We start from the raw sequence: 17,822 nt of genomic DNA, 5'->3' as shown, positions 1-17,822 counted from the left end.
GAAACTAAACTTAGAAGTTTAGTCTTGTATCTATAGAGCAGTGGTTCCATATGTGTCAGACTCACTTGGAGGGTTTGCTTAAAAGCAGATTCCTCAGCCGTTTTTCATAGTTTCTGATTGTGCTGATCTATGTGGGCCTGAGGGGTTTGCACTGCTCCCAGGCTCCCTGGTGAGGCTGATGCTGCTTATCAAGGAACCACACTTTGAAAACCATTAGTACAAATGACACAGAACCATTGTTGTATTTATATTTGCATTTAGTGCGCAACTTTATAGCTTTATATTTACAACTAGACAGAAGGTCAGAGCGGTTCCAAAATAGTCTGTTAAAATAAGCTACCTAATAAGCTACCCAAGTGTAGGAATTCTAGTACTAATGAGACATATAAAGTTTCACCTATAGTTTAATGCAAATAAGTCCACCATATTAGCTGCCTTATTTAAAGCTTTCTCCTGTGCTGTTCTGAATCCTGCAGTGTTATCAAGAATAGTTAAGGCAATTCAAGAGTAAAACTCATTCAGCTGACTAAAGCAAAGGACACGAAGTTGATTTGAGTATGCCGGAAATCTCTGTAGTAAGAGAGTGATACTTAAGAGTGATACTTAAGAGTGATAGATTCAATATAGACTCGAAGGTTTTTGCCTTTTTATTCATTTGGTAAAATTGATAAAATACTGTCTTACCCAAGTATGATAACTAAATGGTTATAGAATTGATCAAGTAGAACTTAGAAAACCATAGACTATATGGAATACGTATATACACATGTGTAAACACACATACACTGTTATTTTCTGTAATAATTCCATTAGGAATTATTTTTAAGTCATATTGTTTCATTATCCAGTCTAGAGTTTAAAGGTGTCTCTGCCTGAGAGAAGGGAGCTAACCTGTGGGTTCTAGTGGATTTTCTTCTCTAATGCTTTGATTTTATTGAATATTTTAGCATTTCAATGTAATAATTCAAGCAGTTGCTAATTTATAAATGACCTAAACTTACAAGATCTGCTGTGATTTGAGTATTTATGTCTCCTAAATACTCGATGTTGAAACCTGATCACCAAGGTGATGGTATTTGAAGATGGTATTTGAAGATGGAGTCTTTGAAGGGGAATTAGTACCCTTATAAGCCTGAGAGCGTTGCCATGTCCCTTGCACCACGTGAAAACATGTCAAGAAGACACCACCTCTAATGACAATTAATTTTGGATTTTACAGCTTCCAGAATGACAAATTTCTGTTGTTTTTCAATATATCTGTTTATGGTGTTTTTTAATGGAGGCCTGAATGGATTAAGATGAGACCATGGGCTATTTCCCTGCTATTGTGATAGGGACTCTTGCTGTGGTTTCTCCCTTCCCAGTCCTCACACTTCGAGTACAACAGCTTCTCAGCCTGTATGTCACTACCTAGCTCTCCTCTCTTCTCTTCCTTAAAATACTAAGGGCTCAGGTACTTCCATTACATTCATTATAGTCTTATGATTTTTTTATAGTCTACTCTACTCCTACTCTCTCCCCCTAGAAAACTATAATCCTCACATTTTCTAGCACCTACATTTTATAAAACAAAGATCAAGTCCAGATATGTTAAACAATTTACCTCCTTTGAACATAGAACTAGTTAGTCACACACCTGATTCAGAACTTTAACTCAGGTCTCCTGAGTTAAAGTCCTGGATTCTTTCCACTGCACTACTCATTTCCATGGGTAGATGTTATGAGAGTCACGCCCAACACTTAAAAATATAGATCCGATCTGTGTTTCAAGGGTGTCTATCAAATCCATTCACCTCACAGTACTAATTTGAAAAAGGGGTTCTGAATGTAATGTGTGAATTTAATCGATATGATATAATTACCTGTTAAATGTAAACGTATTTCAGGGCCTTAAACCAAAGGAAATGTGAGAAGTCCCAGCACTTGAGACATCAGAGGAAGGAAGTAGAAGGCAGGATGCAGGCGTACTCTGACTAGGCCACTCAAGGTCTGTGAGGTCTCTGTAGTCTTTTCCCCTGTCAAGTGAGTGGTTCCACCATCAACTCCTGATGATTTCTGCTTATTTCTCAAGTATGCTCTCCATAGAGTAGAGTGACACTTTAGACTGGAATTCCAGGTGTTTGATGTAATAAGGTACCCCCCACACACACACCTTTTTTTAAAGCACATACTAGCCTCAAATTGAAAAGCAAGGTAAATATTTTTTTAGTTTCTGGGGAGTTTTGAGATGATTTTCAGATAATTTTGAAGAAGTTTGTTACAGTAACTATTGAGAATTGTTGCCAGCTTCGTGTTAGGAAATCAAGTACCATTAACTCATTTTGAAACTAGACTAATCCCTTTGAGAACACATACCTGTTATGGGGTGTCTCTCCAGAACTCCTGTATTAAAGATAAAATGATTAGATTATGAAATTAGTTCATCCATCCTAGTTTGAATAGACTGACTGGGTGGTCACTATAGACAGCTGGGGCATGGCTTGAGATGGGTCACTGGAGGTATGCCCTAGAAGGGTGCATAGTCCCTGTGGCCCCTTCCCTTTTCTTTCTCTCCCTGCTTCCTGACTACCATGAATGGAGTTACATTCCTTCACCCCACCCTTCCACCATGATGTTCTTTTGCCTCACCTTGGCCCTACAGCAATGGAGTCAGCCCATCATGAACTAAATCTCTGAAACTGTGAACCCAAAATGAACTTCTCTAAGTTGTTCTTATTGGTTATTTTGGTCATATTGACAAAAAGCTGACTAATAAATCTTCCATCAAGAGGATTTGGTAAAACTTCTGTTTAAATGTACAAGAAGATTCAAAAGCTGTTTGGTCTGTTAGAATGCATATGGGTTAAGGAATGTAGCCCAGCATTTCTTATTGAGGAAGTCCCTGTTCCTTTTCTTGATTGCCTGGGGACTGTGAGAAAATGTGTGGATTCTGCAGAGAAGGAAAGAGGACCTGTGTTGAGTAGTCAGGGGTAGGGGAGGCGTATGCAGCCTTGTCCTCTGTGTGGTCACAGAAGTTGTGCTCTCTATTAGTATTTCTTGCTGGGACCTGGTAGGGGTTGGGGCAAGTTTTGCTCCCATTTAACAGTGTCTGGAGTCATTTTTGGTGGTCATCTCTGGGAGAAGGGATGCTACTGGCATCTAGTGGTGGAGGCCAGGGATGCTCCTTCATTATACAGTACAGCCCTCCACAATAATTACCGGGCCTCAAATACCCACAAGATTGAGAAACCCTGCCGTGAGTTCTCTTTTAAACTCTTCAATCTGCTGAGAATGCTATTATTAATATGTTTGGGAATACTATGACAGAAGAATAATTTTCTCTTGACTTTTTTTATACCTGAAAAATGTAGAGGTGCCCTTTTCATCCAGTTATAATTATGTTGTTTCTAGAGTCATCAGTTTGTACTGTAAGTTACTTTATTCTCTATTGCCTCATGAGAAATAGCACTTAACAGTTGTCCTTTGGTATTTTATTCAAGGCATTTCACTTAACAAAGAACCATAAATCTTCATAGGCAGAAGATTTATAGCAAAAAGCTTTTCTAAGATGTTGTTCATAAGTCTGATGTAATGTCATGGCCAGAACAGTTCACCTAATGTCTAATATAATTGTCTTTTTCAGCACATTAACCCATTTGTTTTTGCTGTGTTCTCAATAGAATCTAGACTATCTAGGAGGGGGAAAAGTAAAACTATTTAATTAATTGCTTTAGAATATTGTATCACTTGATTTCATCTTGGCACCAGTTTAAAGTGCTGCCACCCGGTACTTCACTGGCCACTGTTTGTCATCTTTGCCTTCTTTTTCTAAGCTAGATTAAATGTTGTGTGATTAGCCCACTTTTAACAATGCACAGCGTTACTACTTTAGACTGCACAGAAACAGCCATATGAATCTGGCTTGAGCTGGGTCACAGCATGTTGTCGCACACCCGCTTGCCTATACTTTTCTTGACATGAATATTTCTTGGATGAATGGTTTCAGGGCCACAAAGGAGCGTATTCATCCGTGTTGCTGGATTTACAAGGATTTTTGCATGCCAGAAGCATGGGCTGCATGAGCTCCATGTTAGTCACTTTAGCTCTGATCGTAGCATTAGTTTTCTGAGGCAAAAATAAACAGAAGTGTCTAAGCAACAAGCTGCTACTGCATTTGTTAGCAACAAGCTTTGTGATCAGACAATGGCTTTGTATCACCCTTTAACAAACAGAGAGCATTCACGTGAGCAGGCTACGTTGAAGCCGAACACGAGAATATTCTTCTCAGCCTTGCAGCTGGGTTTTAAGGGAAGGTTTATTCTCTTTCATTCTTCCTTCTCTTTGGAATTTGCTTCTAGTTTTTGTTCTTTAGAATGGCTTTCAAGCTTTCGAGGGAGAAAAAGAATGTGGTAGTTGATAAATGTGTGCCATTTTCCTCCTAGACACGGCTCTCTTTGTATTAGCATGTTTTAACCCCAAATTAAGATTAAGTTTTAGGTTTGTTTTATGAAAGGCAACATTTGCCCCTGAATTTCAGGGTACTCTAAATGTGGAATAAAATTTAAAGTTTAACTATAGGTTTAAAAAGTAAATATTTTTCTGAAAATGCATCCTCTAAACATACATTTCTTTAGGTATATCCACAAAGCATCTTAGCTTGCAATAGACTAGTTTGGAGCCAACTATATTTACCCTTATCCTCACATAAAGGGGACTCTGAAATAGTAATTTTCCTATGTTGAGATAAATGCTGAGTTTATCTCAACACAGGAAATAGGCCAAACATAGGACAAGTTCAGAAACCATTATTGTAGTCCAATGAAAATACGTCCCTTGCACTCATATGGAAAAATTCCATAATATCTGAAAGATCATCTTGAATGCCATAATCTATTGACCTGAAGTCTGTCTATGATCCTTTGTGATAAGTACTGGAAAAGCTGCTTCTGACAGATAAACATGTTTTATGATGTTTAAGTTTTTCTAATGACTTCTAAACTTGAGGAGGTCCTATTTTGTGCATTGGAAAATAGTGACTACTAAGTGGGTTATGAGAGAGGTCATGATCATCCTCAGGAATTTGAGGTCTCCAGTGTAAAAACATTTTGGATTGCACTCTGAGGGAAACCAAGAAATTCAATGCAGAACTTTGTCTTTTATTATTAGTAGCTCCAAATCTCCAAGTATATATATTATGACTCACCTCCAGAGAGTCTGATCTGGACTGCCTACATAGGTAGTTATCATATCTAAGGAGGATATTTATATTTATCTAGTGGTTTTTTTTTTAGGTCCTAAACATTACTAACAATCTCACTGAGTTTCTGAGGTAGGCATGCTCTTCTGCTCTTCACTGTGGGTCTCACACTTTCCCTGCTTTCTTCTCATCTTGGTTCCCTCACCCTTTCACCCACCTCACTCTATGCAGATAACCTCACTCACTTGGAGAAAACAAAATCCTTGCAAAAGGAACTGTTTCAGTTTACAGCCACCCGTCTCCAAATTTCTTGTATCTTACATAGATTTGGTCTGCCTCCACGTTACTATCATGGATAAGGTAGCACTTTTCAAAAGCTAATCTAGTTTCTAGATTCCATTTCCTATCTATGGCCCCTTTTTACTTTCAACTGGTTCCTTCTCATTAGCATTAAAACCAGCTCACTTGTCTCCCACTTTAAACAAACAAAAAATACTTTCCTTTACCCCAACCCAGCCTTCAGGTCGTACTTGCAAAGGTGGTCCATTCCCCATAAGGTAAGACTCAATGTTCAGTCATTTAAAATTAATTTTGTAGAGGCTGAGTATGGTGGTACACACTTGTAATCCTAGCTTCTAGCAAGTGTGAGACCAGATTTGGCAGTTTAGCATGACCCTATCTCAAAATAAAACATAAAAAGGGCGGGGGTGTAAATTAGTTGTAAAGTGCCCCTGTGTTCACACTCAGTATAATGAGTTATTTAATTTTGTAGGGTTATTCTGTTTTGTTTAAATTATATAATATTAACCTAAGGAAGCAAACCACATAGTTGTTTTTAAATTAAGTTTTTAAAAATTCTTACACAAGGCCACATAACTTGTAAATAACAGAGTCAGAATTTGACTCTTAACTCTGATTGCCAATCATACTGAAATTTTCCCACTGGATTTGGCCTGAGGTCACTGGTGATCTTAGCAACAATATATTGTCAGTGGGTGGGGGATAGAGGAGCCATATGAGATTAGTTTAAAAAATAGGAGTTAAGAATTCTTCACCCTGAGCCCAGGATGGTGGCACATGCCTGTAATCCCAGCAACTTGGGAGGCTGAGGCAGGTGGATTGCAAGTTCAAGGCCCTAAGTAACTTAGACCCTGTCTCAAAATTAAAAAAAGAGCCGGGGATGTAACTCAGTGGTAAATCACCCCTGGGTCCATTCCCTAGTACAAAAAAATTAAATAAATACTTTACCCTGTTTCTCTTCTTCACAGCCACAGTTCTAGAAAGAGCACAATGCCTGATACATAGTAAGTACTCAGCAAAATGTTAGCTGTATTGTTATTGGCCTCTCAGTAAAATTTGACATATTTCATTTATCCACTCAGCAACTGTTTCACTTGAGTTCCTATTGGGAACTACTGGCACTTTTGGCACTGTTATAAGTGCTGGAGATACAGCAGTGTATAAACAGATAACGTGCCTTCTTTTACACAGATGTACACGTAACCTGGCTTTTCAGCTTGTCTTCCCTTTTACCACTGAATGTACGGTTTATTTAGATTATATTCTGGGATCATTTTGTTTCTTCCTGGGTTGTTTAACCTACTCCCAAGATGTCAGTAACCATTGAAGAGCTGAACAATTGTGAACCCTAGACCTATTAGATAGATCAAAAGCCCTCAACCCAATTTTTCCTATTCTAGTTATCATTTGTTGTATAATACACCACCCTAAAATACAGTTTCTTAAACAGCAGTCATTTATCTTGCTCATGCATCTGCACTTGGGCAGAGGCTGGGAAGAATGACTTCTGTGCTTCACATGGCATCAACTGGATTAAGACAATTTGCTTTCCAGGTAGTGTACTCCACATGATACCAAGTGAGTGCAGGATTTTGGCCAAGGTCTTGACCAGAGCTATGATGTAGGAAGCCTTGGTTCCTCTCCATGTAGATCTCTCCATTATCTGATTGTTCAGTTTTCTTCTGTTTGGAAGCCTTGGGTCAGGTGGATGATGTTCATGGTGGCTCACAGCTCCAAATCAGTAGCTTTAGACAAACTAGTCTTGGAATTTACAGTATCGCTTCTGCCATAATCATAAGCCCATTCAAATTCAAGAAAGGAAACATATTCTCCTTCTTAGAGGGAGATTATCAGAAATGACATTGTAAAAAGAAAGTGAGACCGAAGATACTGTAGCTATCTTTGGGAAGTCTCTATCACATTGTCCAAAGTTGAATTAATAATTTTCTACATGCCTGCTTTTTCTCCATTGTTCCCAGATCCATAATTGGCTCCACCACCAGCGTGACTGCTTATGTTAGAAACCTAGAAGCCGTGACTAACACCTCTTTACTTCTTTTCTTTTCATTCCTCTGGAACCTATCTTCTACCTGTCCAGTGGATCACTGGATCTGTCATTCTCAAAAATTCCAGTCCTTTCTGCTACCACTGGTATGAACCTAATTTAGGCCATCACTTTGTCCCTCTGCAGTTTTGCTACAATGGTTTCCCAACTAGAACTTTCTCTTTTTTCCTCCTGCTTCCTTTGTTATCTTTTAAAATATAAATCCATTCATGGCATATCCCTGCTGAAAATCCACTAAAAGCTTCACTTTGTTCTTTCTCTGGCCCCAAAATATTTGCATCTTCTGGCTTGTACCTATTTCCAGTTTATTTTGGATCTCCCTTCCCTTTTGCATCTGCTATACAGGGTCTTGAAGTTTTTTTCTCTTTAGGGTTCTCATTTAACCCTTGCTGTTCTTCTTGACTGCCACACTATATTCATATTCATGCTTGAATGTGATTTCTTTAAGGAAACCTGGGTTAGAATTCTCTTTTAAACAGTTCAGTGGTATCTGCTCATCTTTTTATGACCCACATTATACTTTTAATTGCTTGTATCATCTTTGGTTTTCTTCCTTCATAAACTCTATGTGGTCCAACAATTGGTCCTGAATCTCAAAAGCCAAAACAGTGCCTAACAGATACAGCATTCAATACAGACCTACAAATGAATATGTATTTATACACATCCATATCAAGATATTAAATATACATTTAATTTGTGAACTTTTACATACATAGGTTTAATAAAAAATTTTTACATTTGGGTAAATTTGTCAGTGATATATTCAGAAACTACTGTTATTTGGGAATATAGATGTATTTATCATGATTTCTATTCTATTGCTTAATTTTTCTATTTTTCAAAATATAGAGTTGTTGTGTTCCCTCTTTTATACCTTGTCCTCTGACTGGGTTCTATTCATCACTTATATTCAAGGTAAGGAATCTGCTGCAATGAAAGCTGATCTCCTGAGGGCCAGGAATATGAAAAGGTACATTAACCAACTGACTGTGGCAAAGAAGCAGTGTGAAAAGAGGATCAGAATTCTGGGAGGTCCTGCCTATGACCAGCAAGAAGATGGGGCCTTGGATGAGGGGGAAGGGCCTCAAAGCCAGAAGGTAGAACTTTTTAGTTTCTTATTTTGACCTTATAATTTTATTATAAACGATGATGTGACCACATATATAGTCTTTTAGCTTTTTAGTATTTCACTTAAGACATGTTCCATAATTACAGACTCACATACTTGTTTTTATGAGTAAAAGAACCCTGTTACTTGGTGTCCTTGACTTCTATCAACAGTAGAATGTAGGCATGGCAAGGGTGTGCATGTGTGCATATGTGCCATTGCATCTTTTCCCCTTGTTTTCCCCCAGTTTCAGAGAAGCATGTTTTTATTTGTAGGTTTCCAATCAAGTCGTTCACTCAGTTGGTTGAAATAACCACCTGTGAAGTAGAAAGCATCTCTTAAGCATTATTTTGCTTACTCCTTGCCACATGCTATGAAATTTGTACTTGATATCTTCATTTTCAAAAAATAAAATGCTATATTTAAGTAACCTGCCTAAGGACACATAGATAGAATGAGGCAGAACTAGATTAAAAACACAGATGTGATTGAATCACAAGTCTTAAGTGCTTTCTCTCTAAACCATAATGCCAATGACTTTTTGTATTACAAAACTCTGGATTGTGTTGCTACCAAGTCTTTAAATCACAGAGCCTAGGAACATGATGTAGCCCTACTTTAGTGTCTTATCCTAACTCTAAAGGACCAAGTTTGTCTTACAAGACCTGGAGCATGCTGGGATGGAAGGAAACCATCAGTATACCCTGAGGAGTTTGGCTGTACCATCTGGGACCAGGACTGAAAGGCAAATGCCAAGATCCTTTTTTGTAAGCTATTGTTTAGTCACAAAGAAGCCAGCATCTATAAGCTTCTAACCTTCATCTGTTCTTATTTCTTGATCTTTCTTGCTCTTCTTCGACTTGGATCAGATGCTTGTCTGTCACATTCCCCTGCATCCCTATTCTAATGATGTGCTTTGTACTTTTTCACTTGTTCCTGGACTAGTCTCCATTGGAGCCTGTTCAGGCAGGTTTCTGTCCCAGAATTCTGCAGTATCTTACACACGTGGCACAAGTGCAGCTCCAAGGGACCCTTGTTTTATACAGGAGTGCCCTGCCTATGAGAGATCTATTAATTTTGCTATTGGCAATGGAAACTTTCTGAGATTTTGGATTTTGATCCAAAGTGAAAACTTCACATTTTGGTGAATGTAAGAGTAATTTGGTAAGCTGAATATTCTCCTTCTTCTTTCTTTTCCTCAGCTTTTGGTCTCCTAAATAAATGTCTAGCCCCATTTGTCATAGATGAAGTCTTAATTTATGTCCTATTCATTCTTCATTAATCCATTCATTTAATTAACATTAATGAAGGCCCACAATCTCTCAGGCATAGTGATAAATATTAGGATACAAAACGAGTAAGATAGAATCCCTGTTCTCAAAGAGGCTAAAGTAGGCTAGGTGTGGGGGCACATGCCTGTAATCCCAGCAGCTGGGGAGGCTGAAACAGGAGGATCGCAAGTTCAAAGCCAACCACAGCAATAGCAGGGCTCTAAGCAACTCAGTGAGACCCTGTCTCTAAATAAAACACAAAACAGGGCTGGGGATGTGGCTCAGTGGTTGAGTGCCCCAGAATTCAATCCCTGGTACCAAAAAATAAGTAAATTAATAAAAAAGTCCAAAGTAATTATAAAACAAAATGAAAGTAATCTAGTAGAAAATATTTGGGGTTTAGAAATTAGTGACAATACATATCTAACCTTTTCTAAAGAAAAGCCAACTTTCACATCAGTTTATTCATTTCATCCAAGTCCAGTCCAAAACGAATAGTACTGAATGTAGTCTAGGACTCTGTATTTGAGTCTAAAAAGGTCCCCTGGCTTCATCTATTGCGGAGTTGTTAACCCCATCTTCTCTCTTCTGTAGCCAAAGTTGATGTGAGTTACTTTAAGCCTCTTTATAGAAGAGTTAGAATTTGTGCTTCAGAATGCTCTACTGGTAGGATTTACACAAAGTAAAGATATCTGTTGTGATGTCACAAAATTAGTAAACTGACTAAATACTAATGCCTTGAAATATATATGGAAACTGATTACTAATGGTCTGTACAAAATGAATGGACATCTCCTTTAGTTAGGTACCAGAAGTTGTTAGAAAATGCCTTTCTCTTTCTACCCGCAAAGCATATTAAGCAAGGGCTCATTGTTGGGTAGAAGAGTTGAATGTACATTGATTATATGTGCTTGACTTTAGAAATATCTTACTGGTAATAGTTGAGAAATTTGCCGACTGCCATGATGTTAATTTTAAGAATCTCAATATATGAGTTTTTACTTAAAATTTTTGAGTTCCACTTATTAGATATAAATTTTTACCACTAATTCAGGCAAAGGTTATGGCTAAATTAATCATTTCACCTAATTGAGTTTTATACATTGTTATGGAGGTCATCTGTTTTCTCACATTAGAGCCATCCATATTCAAGGTTGTTCTTTCTGTGTCTTCAGGTAGATTCCTTTTTCTGCTTCTGCGAATATACAGAATAGTAAACAAAGGAGTAGTAGAATTGAGTTTGGTATATCCAACAATGGAATATTAGGGACCAATTAAAATGATGCTTACAAAAGATTTTTTAATGAGTGTGGTATTGTAAACAAAAAGTCAGTATATAAAATCACTTGTGTATTCCTCAGCTGTATAAAAATATGATGGAAAACAAAATTCTAAACCTTTAGACTCCAGCTTTTTTGTCTTTTTATACATTCTCTTCAATTTTTTCTATCACTGGCAACTATTGAGTTTTTGGCATAGAATATACTTCCTGTGGGGATTTTTATCTGTTTCTAGAACTGTACCTGATACCAAGTAGATGTCAAGTAAATCTTTGTTGAGTGAGTGAATGATTAATAGAAAATTGGTATCTCTTGAATATATGCATTTTGAATATTCAGCAAGTTTAATTCCTTTTAAAATTTAGGAAGATGGTAGATGAGATATTTCAGTTTACGTTGGCTATGACCTTAAAAGTGCATTCTTCCCTAAATGTAGAAGTTAATCTGTTCGAAGTTAAAGCAAACTGGCATTTAAAATTTGATTTAAAAAATATTTTTCTTAAATTTCTATTATAGATTCTTCAGTTTGAAGAGATCTTGACCAATCCTTTGTACCGAGAGCACTTTCGATTATACATGGAAAGGATAGACAAAAGAGCTCTGATTAGTTTTTGGGAGTCTGTGGAACATTTAAAGAGTGCAAACAAGGTAGTATATATAGGCTCAAGGGATTTTTAATTCCTAGCTGATGAAAATTGCGTGTTAGGCATGTTGTTTCTTTTCTCAACACAGCTATAAGTATACATTAAAAGAATATTTTAAACTTAATATAATATTGTCATTATATCTCAGCCTGTTTTGACAAATAAAATTATATTTTGGAATGTGTAGTCATGGGGAAAAGAGATTCATAAGTATCCTAAGAGATTAAATTGCTATTTAATAAATTTGGTCTTGTTCACCTCAGTCTCATAACCTTGCCATTTATTATAGCATAATACTCATTTTTCCTTTTTGTTCATTTTTATTCTTCACTTTATAATATGTATTTTTTTCACAACTCTTCTTTAATTTCATTTAAAATTTGATTGAATAAACGAACATAAAGTACATTTGTGGTTATGTATGCCCCTGTCAATGAAGAAGCCAATGGTTAAACAGTGTTCTTTGTACTTGCAGGTTCTGAATAGATAATACAAATTAGCTGGACAAGGGGATATAGTCCTGGGTACTCAGGAGGCTGAGGTGGGAGAATAGCTTTAGTAATTGAGGTCAGCCTGGGCAACATAGCAAGACCCTATCTCAAAAAAAGAGAAAGAATAAATGTCTATACATTTTTAGTGTATATGTATGCATATGTCTACATACATACATAGCAATATGTTTAATGTATATACATGAAATATATCAGTGTATAACATTTCCAGAGGTTTATTAATAGAAGCACAGAGAGCATTCTTGTGTATTGAATTGCTCATTTGCTTATGAATTTCGCTAGAACAGAATGCTAATTTAAAATACATTATAAATCACAAACTGCCTTGGTTAAGGAACTAAATACAGACTTACAGTATTTTTAAATTTTCGTCTTAGGAATATTTCTCATTGTTAAGTTACAAACCACAAATTACCTCATTTTACCCATTATTGTATTTCGCAACTTCATTGCTTTTTTTAATCAACACCTTTAGCTCCTCTCAAAAGAATACAGTAAAGAACAATCTAAAGAGTTTTCTTAAACAATTGACTATGTTTTCAAAATTCTCAAGAAATAAGAGCATACAGTTTCCTCAAAATAGCCACATTTTTACCTAGCAGCTCATTACTATATGTATTTTATTTTCACTACTGTTGAGAACTTTACATACCATTCCTAGAGTTAATAAAGTATCTCTAGAAGTGTAAATATTATGTCAATCAAAAGAGATGTTGGCATTTCTGAAGTAGGCCAGTGGTGACCCAAGTGTACTGTGTAAGACTAAGCTGATCAATATAAGGTTGATGACAATGTAATTATGCTGCATTAACATTTTGAAGAATATCTGTCTTCTTTTTTCAAAATGTACGACTACTATATTGATATATTTCTGGGATAAAAATTACTTATATTAGTGGGTGAGGACTTACAAGTATTCATTTTGATAAAAAGATGAATTTTCGTCAATAATTTATATCCCTGTGGAATTGAGATTTATGGAAAGCTATCCACTGCAGAAAGAGAATTTCTAATTCTTGTGTTTCCTCCATTTCTGGCTTTTAAAAGAAATTACAGATGTTCACTGTTTGACATAAGGTGCTTATTTTAAGAAACCAGTAATTTTTTCAGGGCCTAACACTTATCCCTTAACTCTGAACATGGACACAGAAGTCTAAGCTCTGCAGTGGTAACAGTATCAGGATACATCCCAAATATCTTCCTTCCAGCCTTAAAATGCAAACAATTCAGTGGAAAGTAATTTCTCTCAGAGATAATATCACTTACCCTTCTTGTTCTTCAACTCTTGTCTTTTCAGAATGAAATTCCACAATTAGTTGGTGAAATTTATCAGAATTTCTTTGTGGAAAGCAAAGACATATCTGTAGAAAAATCACTTTACAAAGAAATCCAGCAATGTCTTGTAGGAAATAAAGGTATTGAGGTGTTCTACAAAATCCAGGGAGATGTATATGAGACCTTAAAGGATAGATATTACCCTTCATTTATCGTCAGTGATTTGTATGAGAAATTGATGATAAAAGAGGAAGAAAAACATGTCTCAAAATTGATTTCCAACAAAGATGATATGGTGAGTCAAATTTAATTTTTGACTTCTTTTTCAGCGAATAAGCTTTAAATATTATTCGTTGGGCACATATTAGAGGAGCTAAATTTGATGTACACCTCCATGTTTTAATATATAGGATTTTAAGTAGAATAAGAAGTTCAATTAACTCGTTGCTTCTGATCTTGTACAATTCTTTCTTCCCTTTTCTGCCCTTCCAGCCAATTTGCTGCCACTATCAGTACTAAGTCGAAACCTTTGCCTGCCTTAGATACAACCCTAGTTTGACTCCTGAAAAATAAGAATAGATCATTTGTGGCTTAGGCCAGCTAAAGGAATCAGTAGAGCTATCGTCTAGCCTCCAATTAGTGAGAAAAGGGTTGGCAGGGGCTGGGGGGCGGGGTGGATGAAAAGAAAAGGGATATGGAAGGAGTTAAAGTAACTATTTTGGAGTTTTTAAAAATCAGATGAAATTAAAATGTTCTAAAGAAATCTTGGTAAGCCATACCTTAGGTCTAATTTTCTTATAGTGTCTACTCAGTCATTTTGGATAACTTCAAGTAACGTCTCTCATTTACTAATGGTGATTACATCTTTAAGATTAGTACATAAAAAGATTATAATTTATCCTGGATTTTTTTTCTCTGCCCAGTTCTCTGTATCTCCAATTCCGAGGAATCTTTGCTCTTAATAGTATTTGAAGTCAGTTTGAGGTCTCTGAACTATTGTTACATTTTATGATCTTTTCTCAGAATTGTTTTAAGGTTTTGCTACTTAGTTTTTTGTTTATTTGTTTTAGGGGGGTAGCAGGGATTGAACTCAGGGCCACTCAGCCACTGAGCCACATCCTCAACTCAACCCTATTTTGTATTTCATTTAGAGAGAGAGGATTTCACTGAGTTGCCTAGTGCTTTGTTGTTGCTGAAGCCAGCTTTGAATTCGCAATCATCCTGCCTCAGTCTCCTGAGCTGCTGAGATTATAGGCATGCACCACCGTGTCTGACTGTTACTTAGTTCTTTACATATAAAATCACTGAACTGATTGGTCATCTCACTACTCATTGCAATTTTTTTTAAAGATATATCACAGTTTGTTTTAACTGTCATCTTCCTACTTCAGATATTTAAATGGTTAATATTTTAGCAAATGCTGTAAAACATATTATTCAAATTAATAAAAGATAAGTCAAGTAAGGACTTGAACTGACAGTTGAAGTGAGAGATAACCATAAACAAACTCATAAAAGGTCTACCACGTAGGATTAAAAGAAGGCCAATGTGTACTATTGACCTTTTGAAAACTATTGGTATTCTTTGTTTCAATAATCCTGGAAGTGGTAACTTCTAGAAATGTTTGAAAATGATTGAAATGAAGGAAATTTTTTAAGCACGATGGAGTTTGTTTTAGTACATCTGAGGCAGTGAGATAACAAAAGAAAAAAAAAAAGAAGAGTTGACTCATAGCAGGAACAACAATAGAAATACACCTCCATAAATTGTCAGTACAGTAGAATACAATGAAGCTAAAATAATTATAATTTTGAAGACTATTATAGCCTTAAAATATACTACTTTATATTTTTTGAAAAGGGTAGAATACCCACTTTAATGAGTACAAGGTATAGGATTACATAATAATGCATATATTTAAAACAGTGAGTAGAAAGAATAAAAATGAAAACATCTTGTTTTTCTAGAACTACCAGTACTATTATTTTTTCTTTGGAAAAAAATCTAACTTTATGTTTGTTACAGTTAATAAAAATTAGGCCTGGTGCGATGGTGCATATCTGTAATCCTGAGGCAGAAGGATCACAAGTTCAAAGCCAACCTCAGCAACTTAGTGAGACCCTTAGCAACATAGCAAGACCCTGTCTCTAAAATTAAAAACAATAAAATAAAAAGAGCTGTGGATATAGCTAAGTGGTAAACACCCATGGCTCAGTCCCTAGTACCAATAAATAAATAAAATAATGTGAATTTTATTAGTGAATGAATAAATGTAAGTATGTAAAAATTAGAAGAAGAAAGTGTGGAAGAAAGTTAAAGAGTGAACAAACCAGAAGATAATTCTCAGCAGCTCCATTCAGTGCTCTGTGTGTTGTTGGTTATTCTGAAATCTAATTCCTGTGCTGTTTGGTAATCTATTCAGATTTTTCCAAGTTGTGTAGTTCTTCATGACACTTAGGTCATTTTCAAATGCTACTTTGCTGGTAAAATTACCTGCCTATTAATTTACAAAATATGTCTTCAAGAGAAGGACTGAACAAAGTACTTATGAAAATGTGGAATTTGGAATTTTTATTTTAAAGTGACTTACGTTAGTTTCTCATAATATTGTTAGGAAAGAAGCAAGATCTCTGTCAAAGATTAGGTATAGATTTTTCAGATCAAGTTGGGATGATAACTCAGTTGCCTTCCCTTGTTCTATGCAGATTTCCTTGGATGTACCATTTAGAGAATAACACCATGCAACCCTGCTCTCCCACCTTCTTCAGGTTATTAAATATTTCCCTTTTCAACACAATTCTGAATACCAATTACTTCAATTTTTCTCATTGTTGAAAAAAGAAAACACTCTGCTTCTAAGCATTCTGTTTAAGTATTTTTTCCTTTATTGGAATCTAGTACTTTGGAATGGTGTCCTGTGATGATATATCATCTGCATAAAAGATAATAATTGCTAAGGTTTATTTATTTATTTTTATCATCATAAGACATGGTGGTGTGTGGCTTTTCCTCCAGGGCCTGGAAAATGAGGCTAGTGAGGAACCTTTAGATGAAGGTGCCAGTGGGATTAATGAACATACCAATTTTGCTGTCAACAAACTCCGAGAACTAAATGAGAAACTTGAATATAAAAGGCAAGCTCTAAATTCTATTCAAAGTGCACCAAAACCTGACAAGAAGGTAACTCTTTTTTGCTTTCAAGATTGTCTCTGGGCTGGGGATGTGGCTCAGGTGGCGCTTGCCTGGTATGCGTGCGGCCCGGGTTTGATCCTCAGCACCACATACAAACAAAGATGTTGTGTCTGCCGAAAACTAAAAAATAAATATTAAGATTCTCTCTCTCTCTCTCTCTAAAAAAATTATTAAAAAAAAAAGATTGTCTCTGAGTTTCTATTTGTTTAATTTGATAAGTATTAATTTTCAATCTATGTTGAGAAGTGTCAGTTTCTTTAAAAAAGAATTTTAACTATGAGCAAATTCCATTTTTGTTTGTATTATTTTGGTTTTGCTTCTAGGATAGAATTAGAAAAGCATTTGTTTTTAGTCTTTTCTGATTTGGAGTTTTTTTCTGAGTCATCTGCTGTGACCAGTTGCTCACAGTTGATTCTGCTTTGCCAACAGTACCTTTGGGGGAAAAAGGCTTAAGCTTTCTCTTGTGCTGAAGTCATTTCTGGAAGTAAGTTAAATACTCAAGGACAAATTTGGGGGGAAAAATTTTTTTCCTACTGACACAAGAATAGAAAATCTCACAGAATTGTGAAGACAAATAAGTTGCTTTTCTAAAAGCAAGAAAATTTGAAAGTTTAAAAATGTAAACAGTATTTTGCTAGTTGGCATTTCTCAGACTAAGCTGTGTTGCAGCCTTTTGCTTTGTCTTTATGCCTCTTTGGGGTTTTTTTTCTCACAGGGTATGGCTCATGTTCTTTGGTCAGCCAAATGGGTCTCCTCTGGCAGTTCCTGAATGTGTGTGTGTGAGGGTTTCAAACTGGCCAACAGAGCAACTTTGAATAAAACAATTTAAGTGGATCACTTTGGGTTTTCTTCTTTAGCGCTTCTTTAGTACTTAGTACTTCTTTTGTGGAGATTCAAATGCTTTTGTAATAAGAGAATATTCCTGAAATAAAATGTAAGGAAACAATGTGTTCTGTACCTATTCACAATCTATATAATCAAAATATCTAGTTGTC

The 17,822-nt window shown here is 36.0% G+C and overlaps 1 protein-coding gene across 1 annotated transcript in view; it reads left to right on the top strand.

The window, feature by feature from the left end:
* Window positions 1-17,822, top strand: part of Snx25 (sorting nexin 25) — a 115,643-nt gene that overhangs the window by 69,001 nt on the left and 28,820 nt on the right. The window contains exons 7-10 of the mRNA XM_026389463.2: window positions 8,460-8,641; window positions 11,720-11,851; window positions 13,657-13,929; window positions 16,651-16,815. Of these exons, the coding sequence (XP_026245248.1) occupies window positions 8,460-8,641; window positions 11,720-11,851; window positions 13,657-13,929; window positions 16,651-16,815 (752 nt within the window). The remainder of the gene's footprint in view (window positions 1-8,459; window positions 8,642-11,719; window positions 11,852-13,656; window positions 13,930-16,650; window positions 16,816-17,822) is intronic.

This window comes from Urocitellus parryii, chromosome 14 (genome assembly GCF_045843805.1).
Source record: "Urocitellus parryii isolate mUroPar1 chromosome 14, mUroPar1.hap1, whole genome shotgun sequence".
Taxonomy (NCBI): domain Eukaryota; kingdom Metazoa; phylum Chordata; class Mammalia; order Rodentia; family Sciuridae; genus Urocitellus; species Urocitellus parryii.
The sequence above is the reverse complement of the archived record's forward strand: the minus strand, read 5'-3'. Positions and strand labels throughout refer to the sequence as shown.